Genomic DNA, 25875 nt, shown 5'->3' on the forward strand with positions numbered 1-25875 from the left:
TGTTTTTCCGCTTTTCTGAAGCGCCGACAGTGATTGGACAGAATTTCAACACGTTTTAGACGAAAGGCATTTTGGGAAGTGTAGTTTTATGTTTGAAACGGTATGATACAGTCTATGGTTGTAGGTTCTACCACACAATTAACAGCGGACATTTATTTTGGGTGCCGCTCTATGTAGAACAACACACACACACACACACACACACACACACACACACACACACACACACACACACACACACACACACACACACACACACACACACACACACATATGTACATATATATATACATAAAATACACACACATATATATATATATATATATTTATCCTCCTTTTTATATATTACTTGCTGTAAAGCACTTTGGCACACCGAAAGGCTGTTGTAAAGTAAATAAACATAAATAAAGTACATTACATTACATAATATATATATATATATATATATATATATATATATACACACACACATTTTTTTTAACTCCACTCTCACCAATTCCTCTACTTAACATTGTAAAGTTTTTGTTGTTTGTCTGTTCTTTTTGCATTCTGTATTATTTAATACATTATTTATTATTATTTATTATATTTAATATATTATTTAATAATTTTCTTTTTTTTTATGTAATTTTATCTAGTATCGAACTTGTCATTGTGCATTGAGTTAAATCATGTAATCACTTTGTATTTGCAATTGTATAATTCTGCATTTTTCTTTTTTTTTGTGGGCCCCAAGAAGACTGGTTGCCATGGCACCAGCTAATGGGGATCCTAAAATCAAAATCAAATTAAATCTTCTGCAGGCGGCTGGCCTCTTCAAGCTCGCACCTTCTATCCGGGCTGTTCCTGGACTGTGCTCTGAGATCTCCTATGTTGTTCCTGGGTTGTTCCTGGGATCTTCTGGAGCCACTCTCACAGCTTGGAGGACACAGCTCCAAGTGCTCGTACTACTAGTTGGGTAGCCATCACCAGTTTATTGGTCTGGATCTGGAAGTCCCACAGGATTTTTGCCCTTTCATTCTCCACCAAAAGTGGACGTACCTTGACTTTGGGACTTCCAATCCATATTCAGTTGCAATGTTTCTGTACACTATGCCACCTGGTTGTATCTTTCCATGTATGCTGTACCTGCCAGCATGTTGCATCCTGCTATTATGTGATGAGTTGTTTCTGTTCATGTGCTGCCCTGATTAATGCCCCGTGCTGTCCTTCCAGCCAGCCCTTTTCAGCCACTGGTAGTGTTTCTCCATGTCAGCCAATCCTTCAATCTGCCAATGGTAATGCAAGGGCTTCTCTGTCCATGGTGTTTCTTCCTACACATTTTCTTCTGCACTGGACTTGTGATGCATGTGACATTCACGTAGCAGCTTATCCAGGGGCCTCTTCTTGATGTATTCCTGGATCTGGATGGTGGCTTTAAAACTCATTAATCTGCGGCGTCCAACTTTTCGCTTCGTGTAGAGTCTAATTGGTGCTGGACTTGGGTTGAAATCCTCTGTGCATCGTGAGGCGCTTCCTTGCTTTGATAACAGTGGCTTCCACCTCTTCCTGTGGTCCGGTTACTATGCCAGCGGGGTACCTTATTACTGGCAGGGCATACGTGTTGATGGACTTTGTTCTTTCCGTTCAGCTGGCTCTTCTGGTTCTGGCTGATTCTTTTCAGTTACTTTAAGTTGTCCGACTTCCTTGCAGTCTTCTCATAGTTACCATTCACCTGTGGAATCCCTCAGTATTTGTAGCTGTCCTGAACATCTGATATGCTGCCCTCTGGTAGATCAACCTACTATATATATATATATATATATATATATATATATATATATATATATATATATCAAAAGATATTAATATATATATAAATACAGTATATATATATATATATATATATATATATATATATATATATATATATATATATATAATATATAGTAGGTTGAAAATCTGTTATGCTACATATATATATATATATATATATATATATATATATATATATATATATATATATATATATACATATATATATATGTATGATTTGCAATAAAAGTCCAAAAACTCTACAACATACGATCTACATCTACATTAAAGGAGCTGTCTGTAAGAAATGTCCAAAACTGGTACTGCAGTCACTTTCAAAATATTGTTGAGCGGCGTGTACCCTCCCCCTCCTCCCCCCACCAGAGGTTGCCAGGTAGGCTGCAGAATGCAGCAGGAACGTAGGCTGCCATGGCTGCGATAATTAGAGCCGAGCTGGCAACCCGGATGCCGAAACAATACTGACTTGGTGATTGGGAGATAGGTGGAGGGTGGAGCTTCAGAAACAATACTGACTTGGTGATTGGGAGATAGGTGGAGGGTGGAGCTTCAGAAACAATACTGACTTGGTGATTGGGAGATAGGTGGAGGGTGGAGCTTCAGGCCAAAACAAAAAATGACAACATAAACATCAGTTGAGGGCTGCAACTCCTCTTTTTAAACTGGAATATCCTGGCTTGAGTGCTGTTGTCAGTGACATAAGTATTTGAAATGAACATGATTTTTAAATGTCTGTTGACATATCGGGGTCATTTTATGATTCGTTTTATTATTGCTCTTACATACAGCTCCTTTAACTTCAATAAGTAAAAACAAAAAACACAAAAAAAAAATGCTTGATCTTGAGAGGATAAATCAAGTAGGGCTGTTTCAACAGTCAAAACTTCGAGGATGATCCAGTCAATCCAGTATTCAATCACATATGTTGATCTTTACAATTAAAGGGGACATATTATGGCATTTAATGTATATTTTAAACAGACCTTGAATGTCTTAAAAACAATCTAAAGCTTGATTTTTCTACCTAAATCAGAAATTCAACCTCTGGGCCATGTCTATAGTTTTACAGATAATAAAGCCTTTTTCTGTGATTCATTTTCAGGGCGGTGGGGGCTATGATAATGAGGCTCTGCGCTGATTGGCTGCTTGAATGACGTGTAGCAGGGGAGGGAACAAAGCCTCGCTCCGTGCAGAAGAGCAGTGGCTGTGTAGCAAAGCGTGTCCACGGTTCTGCGTTAAATCGACGCGTACCCTACGCCGTAGGCTCTGCGTTGGTGTAACGCGGAACCATAAATCAGCCTTTAGTCACCTCGTCTTCACACAGGAAGATTGAATTTAATTCTAAACAGTTACACCACAGTTATTTACTCCGATTCCTCATCATTTCACTTCTTATGTTACAAGACAAATGAATCCTGTTAACTGTAAAGAAATCACAACACTGAATTTTCACAAATGGCAACTTTATTGTTAAAATATATATATATATATATAAAATAAAAAATATATAAATAAAATGTATGCACTATTGCTGGCTCAAGGAAGGAATGTGTCTTCTGAATGTGTCGTTGAACAGCTCCAGGTGCTTGGAAAATCTGAAACCACAGAAGAAAAATGTATTACGGTACTGAGCCGCCGGCTCCCCCGGAGCCCCCGGAGCTCCGAACCCGGAGTTCCTCGACGGTCCGGTCCGTGAGCAGCTCCGGTGCACCGGAGCTAAGCTAAATACTTAGCCCATGCAAAGGTCATACTCATAGACAAATATAAATGACATAAAAAAAACGAAACTTACCGCTGACTCGTGTGCAGTTGCCGGGTCTGTGCTGTTGGAACTGATCCTTTTATGAGGGTAAATGTCGATGCAAAACCTCATTTTAACTCTCCCTCGCTGTTCAAACCGGTGGAAAACAGTCACCACTGCTGAACAATGGCGGAGCTCCGGCCGGCTGAGCTGGTTGTGGGCATGGTTTCAGCAGCGGAGGAGACCGAGGGCGTGGTTTGCATTTTGGTGACGTAAAGAAAATGCACAAATCTAAACGGCCCGTAGAAACCACATGACACTGGGGGATTCAGTCGGGCGGGGGGGAACAGACCTTGCAGATTTTCATGGGATTTCATCTTCTCTGAATTGGCAGGCTGAGGGGAGACCCCTTTATATATGTTTAAACAAGAAAAAACGTGTTTTTCATAATAGGTCCCCTTTAAGTCAGTATACTTTATTTAATATTATTATTACAATTTAACTAAATAAAATCTAAAGCTGGTTCTTAACATTGCCTTCTGGTTACATTAAGAAACTTTTTCAGTCACGTGTGTGACACAAAGTGAGAGTGATTTTTGTGGACTGTGTACATGTCTGGTGTTACTCATTGGCGTGGTTACCAGGGTTGAGTCACGTTGTGATTCACTTCTTCTCTTTTCTTGATTCATCTCCCATAAAGGACAAAAAAAACTCTTAGTGGTTATTTAAGTCTATTTCAACAAGTGTGTGATATCTCACTTTGTTTGTAGAGAAAGGTGGGGTAGTTTAAAGTGTTTCTGCCTGGACTTGATCTCCAGTACTTGGCAAAGTGATATTACATACCCCGAGGGGAAACTTGGATTTTACTTACATTTTAAACAGAAGAATCTGTTGGGACTGAGCACTGAAGATAATTACTATGTGAGTCAGGAGAACATTTACTGTATACCTGTAAACCCATTTTCTTTGTGAAGTTGACATGAAATATAGTTCTTGCTCCTCAGCAATATACACGAAGCCACTGGTATAGGGTTATAGAATCTAGAGGGAATGTGACAATGTGAGACTGTGAAGTGCCAGATGTTCCCGTCCATTCACAAATACTGTATGTCTCCTGCCATGTTTAGGCAGACTAATAATTCCATCAAGTTGCTCATGTGGCTCAGCGATAATGTATCATTGTACTCTTCACGTCTAATATAGTTTTTCTGCTAAAGAGAAACATGTTGAAAGAGGAATTCAGCTTTTATTTGAACTTTTTCCACAAAGGAATGTGTTTGACTTTGTTTAGCTGAAAAGGTGATTTTCATTGAAGATTAGGAGGTTGCTTTTATTTCAGGTCATTATAGTGTGTTATTTCTTTGATATTTCAATGATGAGCAATTTCTACAAATGTTATTTCAGTTCCTCCAGGTTTTACCTCCAGGTTTAAACAAGATCTTCACAAGATCTTCAAACCAGAGTTTGGCATATGGATCATCTACAACGCCACACCGTCTCCTGATTACAGCGCACGTGTTATTATATTAATGCTTTTTAATTATGGCTATTTATTACTAAAGTTAACAAACACTCCATTAAAGCAAACGGACAGACAGTAAACATAAGACTTATGAGGCCACTTGGAGTCTGTTGTAAGCGATATTTCTTTTCCCAGCAGACATGTTGACATGCCATGAAGGAAAAGCACAGGTGAAAGTGGTGTCTTTCTGAGAGGCACAGAGTAGGCGTTACATTTATTCATGTCCAGGTTCAGGTTCAGGTTCAGGTTACTTTATTGATACCCAAGGGTAAACTGGTTTTGCAGTCGAGAGTTAAACAAGCAACAGAAAACAAACAATCAGTTCAGGAACAAGACATACTGGTACACAAGAACACATACACATAAAACAAGAGACAGCTTTGGCTCGACAGAAAGTGCTGCAGTTCATGAAATAAAAGACATGAGGCTAAAAAAGAATTAAAACACCAAGAGCAAAATTTCCTCCTCATTTTGTTTTCTCTTATTGCCAAATGTCTGGCATAGAAATGTGACTTATAATTAACAAAGTGGTTTTGAAATAGTAGTTTGACATTTAGCCTGGTGATTGTTGTGTCATGTTGATTCCAGTTAATTCACAGCTCATAAGATTAATGTTGACCATGTCAAAACTTACAGTCTTTCACAAATTATAGTATTTTCAATTTAGAAAAACTAATTTTAAATAACACCATGAAGCAAAGATGGTTTTGCTTGTGCTGAAGCTCTTTGTGTTAATGTCTTAATATTCTTGTTATAAAGCCTGCAGAAGAGTTTTTTTTCTTTCAAAGCGGTACACAAAAAGTCAAAAGATATTAATTTAATTCATATATCAAAGAAAAATATGGCTTTACAACAATATTTTACCTCTTTAATGCATTTTCTGTTTGAAAAAACCCCCAACAAATACATTTTTTAAATCACTTTCAGTGTAACTGTTTGAACTCTGACTGTTGGTGATAAGAACAAAATAAACTGAGAACACGGTTTAAAAATAAATAATGTGCTCTCTCCAGAATCTCCCCACACCATCCACGAGCCAAGTATCCACGGAGGAGGAATGTATTTATCTTACCACAGAGGTTCATCATCTTAAATTAGACCAGAGTCTGACATTCTTGAAAAGATGACTCAGTTTTACCTCTAAATCTGTGGGATTATTCAGCATCTCTGTTCAAATCAGTGTGTATTAGATTACCCCTAAAAATGGGCTCCCTTGGTTTCGCGTTAACTAGAAATAAGCTTGAGAAAGTTTAATTTCTGCAGAGACCATTCAGTTAAAGTGTGGATTCCATCAGTACTGACATTAAACCAAAATTAACAAGGTGTTCTGGTTTACCTGAATGGGAAAGTGGTGTCTGTCTAACACTCTCCTGTGAGGATTCACAGTGAATCATGTTTGTGTTTGACATGACACGTGATCTTGAGTGATGAACATTGCTCTTCTGCTGAACTCAGCAGCTTAAACTCCTCAGAAGCTGCTTCTCCTTTGTTCTGCTCAAATAATGAGGCTTTATTTGGACACACTCTTATCGCCAACACAAGTTGAGGGAGTGTTTGTGAAAGCTGCACAAGCCAGGCGGCCCCTGTTTTTGTTTTCATTTCTACTAAAGCCATCTTGGAATCTGTTGCTTTCCCTTAAGATCTGGCATTTTTCAACCTCACACATGGATGTGAGCAGAGCAGCTCCTCCTCCTCCCGGTATTCTGTCCTTGGGGGCATTTGTTTTCCATCATTTTAGCAGATTAGAGTCACACTGGCTGTGAGTCATGCAGGGTGGGTGGATGTCTACACTGGGTGTGGTGGGTGAGGGAACCTGTGGACGCTTGTGGCTGCCAGAGGAGGAATAAAGCATCTAATTTGGCTCTAAATTGCATAAATGGGGATGAATAGACTGGATTTTTTTTCATTATGATGATAGAGTTAAAATCTGATCTTTAATTTGGGGAGCAAAACAGCTCATTGTGCATGCCTCTGAAGGGCACAAGTGGTGTCACACGAAAAGTTGCAGAACTCCTAATCAGAATACTGAACATCAAAACTAAACTCAAATAAGATTACAGTCCCTGTAGTTAGTTATTATCTCAAGGAACACTTTAATGCATCTTTTGACTCTAAAAAAACTGCCATATAAATTGCGCAATACTATTTCAAATGCATATTTGCAACCATAGCTGAAACCATAATTTATAGATTACGCTTTCTGCCAATGTGTGCTCCAGATGTGTTTGAGTTGCACACAGACAGCAGATACACAACCTGCAATACGGTTAAAGTCCTTTTCCAAAGAAAGAGGGGGAGAGAAAGATCCCACCTCCCAAATCACTCATGTTCCAACCTCCTCCCAAACTTTTAGCAGTTTCAAAAAGTTGACTAAAGCAGAGCCCAGCGGCAGCAAGAGGAGGAGTGCATCACGTTTTCTTTTTTAAAGTCAACTTTCTGAGTCTGCGGGGCTCGGGATGAGAACTTAATTGATTCCTTCAGGCGCTCTCTTCTTTGTAAAATTTCAGCTCCTTCGTGCCGTCTGCCACACCTGCCTGCCAAGCTGCAGCTCTGATGGGCGCGGCTGGGCTCGGAGCCCACATCTCTGTTTTGACTCGCCTGGGAAAGTTGAGAGAAAAGGCACAAAAGGACTTGGGGAACATCCCTGCGCGCTCTGCGCCGCAGCCTCACATTTGCGCATTGTTCCTCCCGCGGATCAGTCGCTCTATCCTGTCAGGAATTTGATTGATGCTGGCTGAAGGTATGGATCCTAATAACACAAAGTCCACTCCGCCGAAACAACCTGGAGAATTCTTGTCTGAAAGTGGTTTGTTTTGGGTTTTTGCTGGATGTTGCGGATGTTTCTTGGCACCTGGCTTCTGCATTTCTGCGCTAACAAACGCACGGAGTTTGGTGATGGGCTGTCAAGTTCGTTTTATTAAACTGGAACAGATTCAAGTTCATTGTATTCATCTTATCTGAATACTTCTCAACCTGTTAGGGGGTTTTTGGGGATCCTTTTTCTGTTATGGTGATCTCAGGATAGTGTTACAGCTCCTTTGCTGCGCTATTTACATCCATCTAAATATACTGCGAGACCTGGCCAGGCCACCAGGCTTTCTTTAACACCAACCCTTTATAATTGCTCTTGGGATCAGTTACAGGCTATAACAGGAAAGCCAACTTTATGGGAGCGTTAACAAGATAAGAAGGGGTTAATTTATTTGGTAATATTGGCTTTCCTTTATGCATTCCTCACAGTTGAGAAAAAAGGAACATTTGAGACAGTTTTCTGAGAAAGAAACGGAGATATAAGCAAGACATAGGCTACTGTACATCAGACAAAAGGTCGTATCTGCTTCCCTGTTTGTGAACTTGAAAATCAGTGGTCTATAGATGAAGGACATGCAGTGAAATGTCCTTGGCTGGCAGGGTGTGGTGGCAGGATGGTCTTTTCAGAGCCAAAGATCTGGTGGCCACCCTGTTGTTCCTTTGTTGTTTTAGTCTCCAATGACACAAAAGTAAACACAAACCCTGAAAGACTGTGGATCCTTTAGTTTTATTGTGGTATCCACAGGGTTAAATATGTCATGAAAGTTTCTGCTAAAGGGAGAAGTGTGTTTGGACTTCTTGCAGCAGTACTGGTGTAAATAAGTTCACTAAAAGTGGTCATTCAAAATAAGATCTAGCAAAGTATTAGATGTTGATCTTTAAAATCAGATCATGCAACTGATGTGGTGACATTTTTCCGTCTTGAGTGTGATGAAATTTCCAGTCAGCGCAGACAACAGACAGCTTGGTCTTCAATCATTTGGACACAGTTATTTGTTCGTTTGCCTTCAGTACAGTTGTTGAAATGCCATTTTTCACAGTTGAGAAATAAGCAGCTGACACAGAACATGCATGACATTGCTGGTATTTTCTTTTTCTTTTTATCATCGTTTCAGCAGATAAGATGGGATGGACGAGTTAACAAGCCACATGGATTTTTCAGGAGAAAAGGGTGAGATTTGTGGATATATTAATCACATTTTCAAACTGCGGACAGGCAAAGCCGACATAAAGGGCATGTTCAACCCTCAAAAAGAAAGACGCACATTAAAAAAACAAAACCTTACTGCCACTGGAATATCAGCAGAATGGAAAACATGAAATTAAAAAACTAAAACTTTTTTAGCCAAAGTCTTGTTTCCAAAGACTTCAATGTGGTAAAATATGTCATTTGTGTCAAATCTTGGACTCCTTTACCGTGGTGATGGTTTTGTCTCTCTTTTTGGGGGCCTTACTAACAACATGCACGCCTTCACTGGTTTCTTTTTCCACCTCTCATTGTTAAAGCCATCCTCCGGGTTTTCCTGCAGTGGTCGAGGCTAAATTTTCAAGCTCAGATCATCTGAGGTATCAAAACTCTGTAAAACCGCGGTGGACGGAGAGGTCAAGCACAGCCTGATTATATGTTCGACACTGAGAAACATATAATCAGCCCCTCTGTCTGCTTGTTTTATGTGCCACCTCTTAAAGGAAGTTAGTAAACTTTATTTATGAGGCACAAGTACCGGCGTGCTCATGTAAAGCATCGTTTTCATATTTAGAGAAGAGACGGTCCACATGATGCAGTTTGGAAGTTGTTAAAAAAAAAAGAAAAAACGTCTGGAAGTGTGAAGGATCTTTTTAAGGACTGATTGTGGTCAAAAACCCTTAAAAGGACAGCGTAAGAAGAGAGTAGGAGGATGGGAGTGAGGAGTGAGGAGAAGGGCATGCAATTGATTGGAATGCACATTATCTTTAACTGAAGCTCAACACGCTGCTGCAGGAAAACAAAATGGCTCATGGGAGAGGACAATGGCATTTGTATCAAATCTGTGCACCTATTAGTTACACAAACTTTATTCAAGAAAAACGTTATCTATGTCGAGGTTCTGATCAGCTGTGGACCTGCACAAGCATGGGTTGTCACAGACATCGTGGTTGTTCTGCACTTGCAGGACACATTCTGTGCACGTGCAGTGCATCACCGTCTACAGAAACAGATATTTAGTACATAATGCTCCATAAAACAAGTCCCTGCAGCCACGGCAAACATCTGCACCTCACATATTCCTAGCGGCAACTTCTATATCACCTCGTGGACTCTTGCACATTCACATGTGCTCAAAGTACCGTTTTAGACCCTCCTGAAGGGGCAGATGTTGATAAGAGGAGCAGCCATGGCTCCTTAAAGAATACATGAAAATATAAGATCAAAAACTCTGTACTTGAACTATTTTGTTGAGTTCATAAACTCCAGCCACCCACTTTATGGCAGATTGGTGATTTATTTTGTATAGCTCAGTATATTATTTGTATTTGTGGATTATGTATTTAAAAGCGGAAGTAGACATTAAAATGTGTGAAAGTTTAAAATAAAAAAGTAATTCAAGAATATCCTTCTATTTCGTGACAAGCTTGTTATTTTAAAAACCTCAGCTTTCTCATTGCAAAAAAATCATCATCATAAACTATAAAAATTTATTATATACAATTTCCTTATAATCTCTACATAGAAATCTCATCATTTGCAAGCAGCACTGAAATTTGCAGAGCGCTGTCAACACATAAATTCAGATTTGCACAACTAAAAAACAATCTGAGGTGATTAAAATAGATGTTCAAATGAAAAAGGATGACTCATTTACATGTTTACACAGTGATATGTATCTCTCTTTTTATTAGTTGTCACAGAAACCGTAACTTCCTCAACCAGATTGACGTCTCTCCCACCAAGTAAGTTTATTTTATCCCAGTAGTTACCGGCCTTAATTGTTGTCATTTTAAACTAAAAAAACAATACTGTAATTATAGCCAACAGGCTCTTAAGGAAGTACCCGATGAGTAATAGCTTCTCCTTGTTTTACTTTGTGTCTTCTCGTTGCTAGAGGGAACCAGCGGATCAAATCACAGGAATATGTCCAGCAGTGCTGGAGGGCTGGGCTTGGAGAAAAATGTCTTAACCCAGAGCAGCGGTGGAACTTACTTTTCTTCATGTGAGAGCTACTTTCCACTCACGGGCCAAAACTGGGAAGTTGTGGCTTTGTCTTCGGACAAAGTTTGGGGATGTTGTATTTTTAAACTTCAGCAGAAATGAAGATGTCTGGCTTTATGGATCAGAGAGGCTTTTAAGGCTTCCATACAGAATTGCTGGAAGTATTTCTGAGTTTTTAGTAACTACGGTAATCATTGAAATAATCTCTTGCTGATGCTGCGCCTGTTAAACTGTACTCATTTCATTGGTGTGACCTGTTGAGAAGAAACTGGTGTTGATTATTCAGCACTGCCAGTGACGACATGTAAACACAAATTAAGGCTCTTCTACTTTACTACATTGTAAACTTTACATGCTAGTGCACAGTTTTGCTCCACAACACCATTTACGGAAATATCCTCGTCCAATTGGTGCCCTGTTTATATTTATTTGAGGGATATAACTAAACAAGTGGAAATTCAACTTTTGCAGAATGCCACACTTTGACAGATGAAGAAATGCATTGCTTTGTTTCTGAGTAGTTGATTAATCGATCTTTTGGGTCGGTCTTCATGCAAAACTGTCAAACTTTAAAGGTTTTCATCTTGACAAATGTGAGGATTTAATTTGTGGACACAGATGTTGGTTTATGCAGTTCCATTGAAAGCATTTCTTATAAATGTTGTGCCAAAACAACTGAGCATTATTGTGCTGAGCATAAGCATATTAATCGTGTAGTACCAGTAACAAGTAACCAGTATCTACAGTTTGTATAGATCTGTTCCTGCTGCAGTCCTACATTTTCTTCTGCAAATTGATTTTTCTATTTGAGTGTAAAAAAATTAAGTTCAATTAAGAGGTGTGTCTGAAAATCATCAGTATGTTTCCAGCAATGTTTACTGAATTATGGATAATCTCTCATGAAAGCATTAGATAGGGCCCTGTGATAGAACACCTTACCACCAGCTGTAACTACTTTAGTTGCCATGCTTCATGACGCTTGACAGATGTTCAGATTTTCTTTTTGTGTGTGTGGCGTGGAGTGGAGTGGACATCTGAAAACACTCCTGAAAACACAAAACTCCCAGCAGTGCTTGGGTAGAAGTATTTCATTTCTGCATTTCTATAACTTTGATTTGGCTCTGAGGAATTGTGGTTAAATCTAATGATTATTTCCCTTTTTTTCCATTATTTTGCTCATTTATTTGCATTGTCCCTCCAGCCTCTGTGGGTGTGACCGCCAGCAGTTACAGCTCCTCCTCGGGAATCTATCTCGGAGGGGACTCCTCCGGAGGAGGCGAGGGAGGGGGGAGCTACATAGATGGAGAGGGGTATGGAAGTGGAGGAGGGGGAGGACGAGGAGGAGGAGGAGGCGGCGGGGGCAGATATCTCGTGAGCTCTGTGTCAAAGGTCCGGTCCAGCTCGTCAGGCAGTGCCAGGAGAGGGCAGACTGCTGGCTCATCAGCAGGCCTGTCGCCAGGTTTCCGGGAGAGGAAGACCATATCTAGCCGCTCAGGAGGTTATGATGGTGAGAGATTCTGTTAATAAAACAAGGAGTTGGCATCGAAGGTGCCCAAAAGAAAAGTATTCAAAAAGTAAAGGAAATAGGCTTAACTCAAGGGTGCTGTTTATATGTTTGCTTAACTATTGTGTTTTCTTTTAGGGAGTTCCAGTGCAAATTCTTCTCCTGAATTTACACGCAAAGACTATGGAAACTACTGTAAGAGAGAATGACAGCTGTATAGGAATATTTTCTCAATGCAAAATATTTTAACAGCTTTACCATGCAGCTGTGTATTTTAATGTTTCCTTTTTTTTTCCACTTTTCCTTTCTTTTCAGGCAACAGTAGTACAAGAGGGAGGAGTGAAAGCAGAGGTATTCAATGTCTCTTCCCCTCCTTCCATCATTATTTTTTCACATTTCTAACTCTGAATTATCCATGTCTTTTCTTGGTTTTTATTAAATAAGGATTCCTTTCTCCATTGTGTGTTGTGATTTTTTCCAGAGAGTGAGATCAGAGCCAGATTACAAAGTGCCTCCCCCACTGCCGGAAGATGTAAGACCACTGGAGACATTGATCCGCTTGGTGTTGTTATGCAATCGCTCATAAAGGAAAAACTGTTTTTCTGAGAGCTCGTTCAAATCACCACATGGGTTTGGGAGATTTTTTTCCTGCGGGAAGTGCATTTTTAGAGTTATGGTGGCTGTCAAATGGTCCGGTGCAGCATATGCTTAAGTCACATGCCATCTCTCACATGCCTTGAAATTTCAATTAGTACCACATGTGCAGTCAGTTTCCCAAACAGAGGATCAAATCAGCACAAAAGGGAAGGGAGGAGGTTCAAACATTGATGATTATGCATTTGACTGCACTCAAACCATGTGGAGAAGACGTTAAAGGGCAGATGTGTGGTGGCAGCAACGGCACACATGAGTCACTCCTGTTTTTGAAACAAAATCATTCAAAGTCACACAGTTTCTCATAACTCCCCCTGTTGGTTAAAATTGGTAACTGCTGTTATTTAATCTGGATTATGCAACAAATGTACCTCACCACTTTAACTCTTCTGAATCTCTCACTGAGAAGTTGCATAGTGAAAGAAGGACTTTGCCTTTTGTGGCAAATCATTAAAAACATAGAAAGAAGGTAAATGCTTTTTAGTTTTTGTATTGTTCCACTAACGTTATTTTAAATAATTGCTACCGTATAAAACTGTTTTGTTTCTCACAAAACAGCTCAGTTTCTGGTAGAACAGTAGCCCTCATAAGGTAGTATTAAGACTGCATCCCACAAAAACAACAACAAAGACAGTAATAAGAACTAATTTGAATAATTTACTTTAGTTAAGTAGATTTCTACTTTCACTCAAACTTTCAAAGTGGATTAACATCCACTTTTTGTTATGGCGCCACGTAGTTTTACAGATTCTGTTGTACAACCAAACATCTAGTAAACATCCAGTTAACATCCACCTAGCCTCAGCTACAGCGAAAGCTGCACTTAGTTAAGATAAACTACACTTATATTTGAAGTTAAAGCCCTACTTCCAATTTGACATTGTTTGCGGTTCAGTTCTGTATTCAAAAGATGCAAAAAAAAAACAAAGGAGAGAGAAAGAGGTTTTAACCTCTACGACAGCTAACTGACGTAGCAGATTTTGGTAACCGCCACTTTAGTCTTGTACTGGAGTCAGTCGTCTTTCATTTACTCAAGTAAAAATGACCAAATCACATACTTGAATGTTTTAAGATGATAAAAAGATTTTTTATAGATACAGTATGTCAATGAATATATTTATAAGTTAATATTTGAATATAGCCTATATCTCCCACCTAGAATGAGCTTTATTTAATTCACCTTTACAATTAGAATTAAGCTTATTGTTTTTAACAATGTTTTTAGACAGTGAAGTTAAATAATACATTTTTTTTCCTGGACCTTTTGTGCTTTTTTAATTTCATGTTCTGTAAAGATTATAAAGGTAGTTATTTATTTGTTTAAATGTTGTGTCAACCACAGATACACTCAGTCAGGATTTTGGTAGGTATCTTCCTTTGTCGTGAGAAATTAGTTTAACAAAAGATTTTCTCAGATATACTTTTAAACACGTGTTAGCAGTGTTCCCCCATTTCTATGATTTCTTCTTCTCAACATAAGGCTCCTATGAGCCCACAGACCTTGCACATTGCCTGTTTCTGGCATATAAAAGGTTGAAAAGCCCTGATGTAGGGCCCTTTCCACTTTTAAGCAAACTGCATAAATAGTGCAACATTTTATTTTTCTTATATCAAATTTTTGCTGTTTTATTAAAACGTAAATAAAGTAAAGGTGCACTGTGTCTAAATGGCACAAACACATGCAGTGTATTTCTTCAGGTCCCGTAACAGCAGCCTGCTGAGGGTGAAGTTCACTGAACAGAAATGTGGGAACATAAACGCACTCCCTTTGTAAATCACTGTAACGGCACGTTTGGAAGCAGTGCAGTGGTTCAGTAGTTTGCATTGTCAACTCACAACAAGAATGCTCCTGGTTTGAATGTCAGCTCGGACATTTCTGTGTGGAGTGTGCATGTTTTTCCTTTGCCTGTTTCATTTTTTTCCAGGTACTCCAGATTTCTGTCATAGTCCAAAAGGTACACACATTAGTTTGATTGGGGACTCTGTCTCCCGTTCCCTCATGACAGATGGACTCATGCCCCCTATAACCATAAAAAAGACAAAGTGGTTGAAAAAAATGATGTTTGCACACTACTCTAATATTTGGTAAGCAATGTTTGTATAATTGTGCTTTGGCAGGGGCAGAGCTGGATGATGTTAAGAAGTTACTGAAGGGACGCTCCTGCAGCGTCAGCCCCACTCGTTCCTCCTGCGCCTCCATCACGGTGCCTGTCCCTAAAAAGGCCACAGTGGAGACCAATACCATCTCAGTGGCCACTCAGTCGGGTATATATCCATCGCAAATGGTTTGATGTTGCCTCAAATGCTTTGCCATGTGCAGCTGTATCAGTGCAAGTTATTCCTCCTGCAGATGATCCAAAAATGGATGTTTTTTATGAATTGGAGCAAGGAGCAATATCCTGGGTAGAAGCAAAGCAGTAGGAACAGTTGAGTTACTTATAGAAGAGCTCATGGTTTCATTGGAAAGGTTGTAAATTCATGACTTGTCAGTAAAAATAGGTGGTGTCACTAAGGGCATGAGGGGAGAGGAGGGGCTGTTAAACTGACTTGTGGCTGAGGTCAGGTATTATGTTTCAAAATTGTAAATAATGCCAACTTGTTCTTTTACAAAGTAAGAGGGAAAAAAGTACATAAAGAATAAAATGAATGTCAGTTTACAAATAATCGAGTGGTTGTAAATTTATCACCTGACTCTTATCCTTTAAAAAGATATTGGTTAGAAACTGGAAGAAAGGTAGTGAGTTTTAAGGCAAGTGGATGTTGTTTAAGATATTAAAGATGGAAGGAGAAAATATCAGCTGTTTTAATAAAATGCACTTTTTAAAACGGTTAAATAACCTTCTTCTGGGATTTAGATTAGGCATTATTTTGCTCTGGTAAAACCAAACAAAGATGGAACAAGTGACACTTTCCTGATCTTTATTTTTCTGTCCTTTATCTCCAGCAGCATCGACCTCCCTTGGCTCTGGTGTGCACTCAGGCGGGTTCAACACTATTGATATAGCCGGCCTGTACGAAACACACCTGACAACTGGGCTGCGTGATACTGGTGTCCAAACCGGCCAGTATGACGTCACACTAAACTCCGGCCAGTATGACACAGGTGTCAAATCCAGCCAGTATGACGCTACGCTAAGATCAGGCCATTACGACACTGGTGTGACATCAAGTCATTATGATGTTGGCCTTATGTCAGGCCAATATGATACCGGTCTCAAATCCGGCCAATATGATACTGGTCTCAAATCAGGCCAATATGATACTGGTCTCAAATCAGGCCAGTATGATACTGGTGTGAAATCAGGCCAGTATGATATCAGTCTTAAATCAGGGCGTTATGATACTGGTTTGAAATCCAGCCAGTATGACACCACCGTGAGGTCGGGTCAATATGACACCACCGTGAGGTCGGGCCAGTATGACACACTGGACTCCGCATTTCCTGCTTTTACTTGGTCCACCACCACGCTTCCTTCCTCATCCATCACAACAGCCGTCGGCGGTACCACCAGCGCATACACCTACCAGGCGGGGAACAACAACAGGTCTGGAGTGTCCCCACCTGTCAGCCCAGCTGCTCCTTCGTCCCTGTCAGGTGAAACCCAAACATCTGTGCAGATAACCTGAAGATTTTGTATTTGCTTAACTATATGAAGTGGACTTTATTCTTAAACAATTGTTTTACATAATTCAAATCTCCTGATTTAATGTTAAGTTATATTTCTTATTTATGGCATCCATTATGAGAACATTTCAAACGTCAAATCTGAGCAGCCAATTGATGAGAAGATAACCACCAGTTAATCACCACCTGTGTGAAATAATTATTTGACTACTGAAAAACAGTGTTCCTTAAAGAAAAGTAGGAATGAACTGCAATATTTCTTCATTTATTAGTGTATAATATCATTAGATAATTCAAGAAATCTGGAGGAACGTCAGTGCTTTAGGGGCAAGGGTGTAGTTTTAAGGTGGAAACATGATTTCCGATAACTCAGATGGCCCTGCATCCATAACCAGCACCGTCATCATCAGTTCTTGTCGATATAATCACATGGATCCCAGATGACTTTGGAAACATTTGACAGTCACTACAATGAGGATTAAATCAAAAAACGCTTCTTAAAACTTTTCTGTAAGAGAAGACTCATGTGGAGAGAGAAGCGGCTTGCAATTGCCCCTCGGGGAAGTTCAGCAACACAGGCCTCCTTTAAGGCAACATATTCCAACAAAATACAAGACCACATTCTGCTTACATCGTGATGACATTGTTGCATAAAAAGAAGGTTCGGAACTGACTTGTTATGCAATCCTGACATGTCCTAGTATAGCATAAGTGGATCATTTAGAAACTAAAAATGATGCAGTGATGGCCGCACTGTTGCACCTTTTAAAAAGTATTATAAAAGGTAGAGGAAAGCCAAACCAAACCAAAAAAAAACCCCACATGAAATTCCTCCTTGCTTAGTATCCTTAACAAGTATTCTTTTTTTTTTTTTAATTTGTAGCTGAAATTTTAAAATAGTTGTAAAATCCACCCATCACCCACCCATCACAAAAGTTTGGAGTCCATACCTTTGTTTTTTGCAAACATGTGGCCTCTTGACATTAGTTCAAACAGTAACCTGTCATACTTTCTAATGAGGTATTTCTGACTTATCTGAATAGAACACGATGTGTTTAATCAGTGCAAGTTATTTGACGTGTTTGATGTGTCATCATGTCTAATTTTATGACTTTACATCAGGTAATCAAATGTCTCTTTTTAAAGTTTACGGCTTTCAGAATAATCTGGCACCCACCTCTGCCGGTGTGCTCACCACCAGTGGCGCCAACGTAACTACTAACCTCGGAGGTATGAAAGCATGTCTGGCCAGGAACAAATATTTCTCATGCTAGGAAAGCTCGAAACAGCATTCGTATTACAGGAGTGTGTTTATATTTACAGGGTATGGGGTTCAGAAGAACGTGTCAAATAGTGGTGGTGCCGTCACCACTGGAGTCTCTTCAGGTAAGTCTTGAACGGTTTCATCTCTTCTTATCTTCTTCTTCTCTTCTTCTTATCATCTTATCAAGAGTCAGTCACTAAGTTTGACAACAGCTGTTCAATTATAACTGTCCCACTTGTTGTCAGTCTCTAGATCCCAAACTGATGATGCCTATAGGAGAGACTATAAATTCCATGTCTCTGATAAGGAGAACGTTCCAGCCAAGAGGGATACAGAAACTCTCATTTTGGCTAAAGACAGCGGCAAGCACTTCACCACCATCAGCAGCGGTTATGTAGGAGGAGGTGAGCCACATATCCACTGCCCCCCGCTGGAGAAACTCAACCTTCTCTCATCTCATGGGTTCCTCAGGTTTATTTATATCCAGATTTGGATCCAAAAATGCCAGCTATGTATTTAATTCCACGACAGAAGTTTGTCACTTCTAGGCTGTTCATGATTTTATGTCCACAATTCTGATCTCATATATCAGTATTTTCTCCTTAAAATCAGTATCCTGTATTTTCAATTGCCAAAATATTTCTTGTTTACTTTTATAGATCATCTTCTTTTTTCCTCCCTTTTTTAATGTTTATTCCCTCATTTTGTTTTTCATTTGACATTTGCTTAATTCAGTTCTCTAAAAAAAATGACTTGAAGTTAATGTTTAGGCTTTGCTAAAACCTTCAGTTCATCTTAGACAATTCCACCATGATAATGTATTGGGAATTATTTGTATGCATTTTTTTGCACTGTGTGCTTTGAGTTTGTGTCTGTAAATTGATGTGATTAAATGTGAGGAGAAAATACTGGTTGTCTGATTTTACAGGTTCGCTGTCAGGAGACTCGATACAGAAGGAGAAGCTTATTTCTAGCTACAGCGAGACGGCTCCCATCAAGTCAGAGACGGGCAACTACTGTGAGAGATCACTGAAGACAACTTTCAACAACCCATTAAATAAAAAAAATAAATAAATGTGTGACCGATGATTTATCTGCTTTCCATCAGATGGATCATCTGGAGTTCTAATGAAAGACAAAGCCACCTATGCAGGTATATTTTTTTTTACATTTATGCAGAAATTACAACTGAATAAATTTTTGGCAGACAATTTAAATAAATTGCAGCCATTATGATAATAAAAATTTATTTTTTCTGTGATTTGTTTCACAAAAACATCCCAAAAATTCTCTGATTTCAGTATTTAAACTTGACAAAAACATGAGAAACAGAAACCTCACTTCCAGGGTGCAAAAGTATTTATAAAATGATCACTGATATTTACTTGATGGTGAGTATTCCAGTGTTAAAGGCTTGAGGTTTGAGCTCTTGGTCCTTTCCTCAGAGATTCACAGAGACAGCGGCGTCTTCGGTGGCGGAGGTTTCTGCTGCTGCTCCGACGCGTGCTGCTCCTGGTGGAAGTGGCTGCTGGGTCTGCTCCTGCTCACCCTGCTCCTGCTGGGACTGCTGTTTGGCCTCATTGCACTGGGTAAGACTGACCCACGAAACAAAAGCAATAGAATAATAAGGAAAAGTACACACCTCACTTAAGATAACACCTCATGAGAGTCTGGAGCTGCTCTATCATGAGGTGTCCAAGAGTGACTGTTTTTGTACCAATAAAATGTGTGTTTCAAGTATTTACAAGTCACTGAGCCTTATTTTACACCGCTGTGAGACAGTAAAAGCACTACTTTCCCTGGGAATGTGATCTCTGCGGGTTTTGTTACACTCATAAATTCTGCCATCCGTTGTCTATGGAACTGCTTCAGAGATTGTTGCGTCATTACATCAGATATTCCAGTTTGTTTCCCCTGCAGCAATGTACATAAATCTTGATTAAACATGGCAGCAAGAGCCTGAAAAAAACAAAACAACGGCAGTCTTTTATTTGAGGTATTTTTTTAGTGCATATAAACATGCAAAGGCCTCATCTTGATAAGAAGCTAGTAAATTATGCACTCACATATGAGAAGGGTTTCTGACACTCCAAATCTTTAACAGTTCACTCACCTGTTGTCTTTAATCATGTAATTTAGCAGACAATGCAAGTTAAAAGTGAAAAAACAAACATACATGGTCTATTTATATGTGATGTCTTAGTTTAGTTTTGATGTTTAGTTTAGTTTAGTCAGTAACATAATATTCCTTTTCAGAGTCACACAAGTGATGCACTTTCTGCAGATAGTAGAAACATTTCCACGATGTAAACACCCCTACCTAAAAGAAGCATAGCATTTCATTAGAGAGGAATTTCGTTAGAGTTTTGAGTGTTTGTCAATATCAAAGTATTCCAGGGTTCTGTGTAACTACATGAGAGTAAGTATAATGTTGAGACGGCATCTCGATGCATCATCTAGTGATACATAATTCTAATGTACTGTATTTTAATAATCTTTTTTTTTCCCTGTGTCTTGTTTGTCAAAAAAGATGGGCTGTATTACTTTGACTTCAGTTGGTAACACGTTGGCGGTCTGTCCTGGTAATGTTGCAGCAGCCACTGAGCTGCGAACCAGGCATCAAAATGAGAGAAACTAAATCAGGTCACTGGAGAGCAGCCAGTTTGATCCCCTGACTTTTGCTATATAGAGGACCATGCGCACTTCCTTAGTAATCATCACAAAGCGAGAGACTCCACTGTGACTGGGAAGCTTATGACTACTGTAAATAAGGAAGCAGCTCTGTTCATTTTAATGAGGGTTATGTAAATGAAAACTGTGTGATATACAGTAATGCCGACATTGTAGAAATATTACAAAGGAGATATCCAGTAGATTGTAGGACAAAAGATTATCTTCATTATTTTCTATTTTGTATTATGGAATTTAAAAATGACACAACTGTTGTTTAACCAGGATTAAGGATGTCTTTGACAAGAAAGTTGTCACATTACAATTAGTACAACAGTCATAAAAGAGTAAGAGTAAATCAATCAAAACACACATGCATTTGAAAGGGTCTAAGTTCTTTGACATTATTTCAAGTTCATTCAACAAAATCAAATTAATTGATTAAAACCAGTCCGGAAGCTGATGGAGCCCAGGAATCTCCTTGCATATGACAACACACCAGTGATAAAGTCTCTTGCTCCATTCGTACCGGATTTAAATTACCTGGGGACCTGCTGTAGGCTATAATAATAACGGAGGATGTCTGTGATTTTAATGGAGTGCGAATATGCCATGTCTGTGATCTGTAAAGTAAAAATATCTACACAAATTACATATCCTATTTCAGGAAACACCAAGGTCTTGAGATCATTTTAATCCCATGTGAATGCACGTCTCAGTAATTCAGTGACGTGCAAGCAGGAGTCATGATGAAAATCTTCCTCCAGTCGCCTCATCTGTCTCTTTCAGGATGGAAACATGACAGCTGCGGGACATAGTGTCATATTATATGTGACTTTTACCTAGATTCCTTCGCTTACGATAATATTGCATTTTTGGTGGCTAAATATATAAAGAAGTTAATCAACGTTAAACTTCACAGAGACGTTTAAAACAAAAAGCTTAAATCAGCAGAAGTGCAACAATGAGGTGATGACATGCGTGGCATCATCACGGAGTAAGACACTTTTCATGTTGCATCAGCCTCTCCAGTTACTTTTATCGTTAAGTTTACTGTTACCATGGCAACTTAAGCCACAGGCCAATACAGCATTTTCAGATTCGTTAATTTGTCTGAATCTGACAGGTAGTCACTACAATCAAATCATAGAGTGTCTGATCAGACACTTCCTAACTCAATATTTAAGGTTTATGTTTAATAAAAGATAATTGTTTAATTATGCAATTGTTTAATTATGCAATTATGCACTTCCAGGGATCAATATCAGTAAATCATGGTTAAACAGACTTTGTTTATCCAGGACAAATACCCTGAAAGAAACACAGACGCAGGGGTGTAATTTTAGAATTACTGCAGGTCCAGAGGTAGTTTTGGACCAGTGCAAATAGTACATGTGAGTGGACAAGGCAGACTATTCAACACAAGCATTAGACAAGCAACGATGAGTACAATATTTAGAATTAGTGATACAATTCATGGCTCCATGATCAGCTGCATTGAGATTGCATGTAGCTGCATGCATGTAAAGTAGCATCACCACAGACATTTTGAAAGAAAGGCATCACCTGATTGTGGAATAAATACATTATTTTAATTGCTGGATATGAGGTGTAAAAGATGGATAATTATACATTACAATTCCAAGATATTTATTATGAAATACTGAGCCCTGGAAATTGGTAATGGTTGGTAGAAAAATGCACCAGTCTTATTATTTAGAATATTACATTTATTTAATAACGACTGAAATAAAGTCCTTATCTGGACTGACTGGAATTTTGTCCTGGTTATGTTTCTTTTGTGAAAACCTGAAATAAGAATATTATATTTATAGTGCCTGACTATACGAATGGGTAAGATGGTTTGTCTACTTACTTGCAAAGTGAGCACTGTTTAGACTAAAACAAGGTTGTTTTCCATTGTTTTTATGTTGTATGTTTCTATAACAGGAGGGAGGGTTTCACATGAACTCATTTCAACATGGAAAAAGATTTTCCAAACTATTACTATTTATTGTTTTTGGTGCACATAATACTGTTTTGATAACGTGTATAAATGCAGCACAAGATGGTTTTACATACAAGAGCCACAAAAAAATGAAGAATCAATAACATTTGGAGTCAAACAAAAGGAGTAAAACTTTATGGAAGAGATTGCTTGTAGAAACTACTTGATTAATATCGGGTTGTCAAGTAATTGATTGTAATTTTTTTTTTCCTCAGCTGAAGACGTGAAGAAGCTGAAGAACAGAGTGGCGACCCTGGAGGCCGAGAGTTCGGTCGCTGCAGCTCGGACCAGTCGTTTCTCAAGTTCTTCAAATGACATCAACGTGCATTTAGGTGGTGGAGGTGTAGCTGGAGCTGGAGGTGGAGGTGTAGGTGTAGGTGTAGCTGGAGGTGGAGGTGGAGGTGTAGCTGGAGGTGTAGCAGGAGCTGGAGCTGGAGGTGGAGGTGGAGGTGTAGCTGGAGGTGTAGCAGGAGCTGGATCTGGAGCTAGAGCAGGAGCTGGAGCTGGAGCTGCAGCTGGAACTGGCTCCAATACACAAATCGGCACTGCTGCTGGTGGTGTTGGTGGTTCCACTGGTGGTTTTGGTGGCTCCGTTGGGGGTGCTGGTGGCTCCACTGGTGGTGCTGGTGGCTCCGCTGGTGGTGTTGGTGGCTCCACTGGTGGTGCTGGTGGCTCCGCTGGGGGTGTTGGTGGCTCCGTTGGGGGTAACACCTTTGATGGGCATCACACCAGCTTCAGTGGCAGCTCTAGCAGTGCTGGTTCCAGTGTGGGCAGCCGTGTCAGCACCAGTGATACCAGCTTCAGCAGCGGAACCAGCCACAGGATCAGTATAAATGGACAATACATAGATGATGCTGTCTTCCAGGCGACCCTGATGAGGCTGGTACAATCAGAAATGCAGTCCCAGACATTCAAAGGTACTGAACACACACACACACACACACACACACACACACACACACACACACACACACACACACACACACACACACACACACACACACACACACACACACACACACACACACACACACACACACACACACAGAAATTCACACACATGCACTCAATGTGTTCCAGTATATTGAAATCTTGATTTCTGTCTCAGCTTTACTAGGATCGACAGTGCAGGGAGAAAGGGGCCTACCTGGACCTAAAGGTAGCATTCAAATACATATATATACATATATATATATATATATATATATATATATATATATATATATATATATATATATATATATATATATATATATATATATATTCTAAAATCAAAACAATGATCTTTTTAATGTAGTGTAAATTAAATGTATTTAATCATTGCTAAAATGTCTTTTCAGGGGACACTGGATTTAAAGGTCAGAAGGCAGAATTAATTACTATTACAAGTTTCTTTTTCTCACTTGTCCTTTGGAGTTTTTCTTTGTACTTTTGTTATAACAAATGTATCTTTTGTGTTTTACCGTTAACAGGAGAAGCTGGTTTCCCTGGACCTGCAGGTGAGAACCCATTTCCATTGAGTTATCAGTAGTATTTCTTTCATTTCTTTGCCCTGTTATGATTTAATTTCCTCTGGCTGTGGCCGTTTAATTCAGGTGCGCCAGGTTTGATGGGACACGCTGGCCCCGAGGGTCCTAAAGGGCAAAAAGGAAGTCAAGGTAGATTGATGGCTTCATTTCAGAGGTGGTGCAATGATTCAGTAGATGTAGATTAAGTGAGATTTTGTATGTCAAATATTTGATCAGGTGAACATGGAGTGGAAGGGCCACCTGGAATCCGGGGCAGAGAAGGCCTGTCTGGGCCCAGAGGTGAACCAGGATCTCCAGGGTTTGGCCTGAAAGGAGACACAGGTACAGTTCAGACTCATACCTGAGGAAGAGCTTTCATCCTGACTTGTACCACATTTCCAATGTGGGGTCTCATGTGTTTTGCTTGTGCAGGTCCTCGGGGAGAAGCTGGGGCTCCTGGATCTGCTGGGGCTGCTGGTCCTCCTGGTCCTAAAGGTTAGATCCGTTCACAGAACTCTCACACGCAAACAAACAACAAATACAAACTGCAAGGTGTATGATCTACTGTGACCACCAGGGGGCAGTGTAGATTCAGGACTGTCATGTGAGACAGAAGTGGAAAACATGTTGTTCTTACCTTGTTCCCAGTTTACAGGTTTTGTTTACAATTTACAGTATTTTGTAAAAATTATGCCTTTCTTCATTCATGACAATCACAACGTGCTTCTTGAATCAAACATTAAGGCTTAATAAACAATTTCAACTCCTTTACAGCAGCATTTTGACAGTTAAAGATGACTGTTTTATTTATTTATGGTTCTCTATGATGTCACTATATTTATTAATTGTTCATTTTGGTTGTAGGTGCACAGGGACTCCCTGGTCTTTCTGGGCCACCAGGTTCGTTTCTCTTATTAAAGTAGAAGATCTTATAACTTCACCTGCAGTGGAACCAGCTGAAAATGTTGATCATGGTGCTTCCCCTTAATTTTTGTTTTATTTCAGGTCAACCAGGTCCTCAGGGATTCCGCGGTGAGGCAGGACTTCCTGGCTCTAAAGGTGGGTTGTTCACTTATTCTGGTCATTCGTTAAATAACGGAGAAAAGCATAGTTTATTCATCAAATGTAATATTTTTCGTAATTTAACCCAAAGCCATTCCCTTCACTTTTCAGGTGACAGGGGACTGGCTGGATTTCAAGGACTCAAAGGTTTGTGGTAACTCGCTCAGATGTTCCAGGTGACCCGTGGGATATTTTAAACATGTTCTGTCACATATTTTAGGTGAATCAGGTGACAGAGGTGCCAGAGGTCTGCAAGGTCAGCAGATCATTTATTTACGCCTTATTATTCTTTTTCTGGCACCGCACTTTCTATTTCACTTTCTATTTTATTTGTATTTTTCTATTTTTCTATTTATTTTTGTTTTTATCTTTTACTTTTATTTTTATCTATTATTTTTAATTTTCTTATCTTTTTATCTTTATATGGGTGTTTGGCTTTTGGGGTGTTCGATTTGTAAATGACAGTGTTGTGTGTGTGTGAAATGGAGATGTCAATTTCCCCGA

The 25875-nt window shown here is 39.4% G+C and overlaps 1 protein-coding gene across 7 annotated transcripts in view; it reads left to right on the top strand.

Moving 5' to 3' along the window:
• The first annotated feature begins 7436 nt into the window (after positions 1-7436).
• col17a1b (collagen, type XVII, alpha 1b) overlaps positions 7437-25875 on the top strand; it is a 30338-nt gene continuing 11899 nt past the window's right edge. For 2 of the 7 annotated variants that reach the window (XM_061744667.1, XM_061744672.1), the window contains exons 1-27: positions 7437-7815; positions 9002-9057; positions 10767-10817; positions 10970-11077; positions 12278-12583; positions 12719-12775; positions 12896-12931; positions 13062-13112; positions 15353-15499; positions 16179-16829; positions 18006-18089; positions 18183-18245; positions 18369-18527; positions 19052-19141; positions 19232-19276; positions 19569-19712; positions 23017-23718; positions 23910-23960; positions 24142-24159; positions 24274-24300; positions 24397-24459; positions 24547-24651; positions 24742-24804; positions 25174-25209; positions 25315-25368; positions 25483-25518; positions 25592-25627. In XM_061744667.1, the coding sequence (XP_061600651.1) occupies positions 9015-9057; positions 10767-10817; positions 10970-11077; positions 12278-12583; positions 12719-12775; positions 12896-12931; positions 13062-13112; positions 15353-15499; positions 16179-16829; positions 18006-18089; positions 18183-18245; positions 18369-18527; positions 19052-19141; positions 19232-19276; positions 19569-19712; positions 23017-23718; positions 23910-23960; positions 24142-24159; positions 24274-24300; positions 24397-24459; positions 24547-24651; positions 24742-24804; positions 25174-25209; positions 25315-25368; positions 25483-25518; positions 25592-25627 (3226 nt within the window). In that variant the 5' untranslated portion in view covers positions 7437-7815; positions 9002-9014. The remainder of the gene's footprint in view (positions 7816-9001; positions 9058-10766; positions 10818-10969; positions 11078-12277; positions 12584-12718; positions 12776-12895; positions 12932-13061; positions 13113-15352; positions 15500-16178; positions 16830-18005; positions 18090-18182; positions 18246-18368; positions 18528-19051; positions 19142-19231; positions 19277-19568; positions 19713-23016; positions 23719-23909; positions 23961-24141; positions 24160-24273; positions 24301-24396; positions 24460-24546; positions 24652-24741; positions 24805-25173; positions 25210-25314; positions 25369-25482; positions 25519-25591; positions 25628-25875) is intronic. The other 5 variants (XM_061744673.1, XM_061744669.1, XM_061744668.1 and 2 more) reach the window with 5 other exon arrangements.

This window comes from Cololabis saira, chromosome 17, assembly GCF_033807715.1.
Source record: "Cololabis saira isolate AMF1-May2022 chromosome 17, fColSai1.1, whole genome shotgun sequence".
NCBI classification, from domain to species: domain Eukaryota; kingdom Metazoa; phylum Chordata; class Actinopteri; order Beloniformes; family Belonidae; genus Cololabis; species Cololabis saira.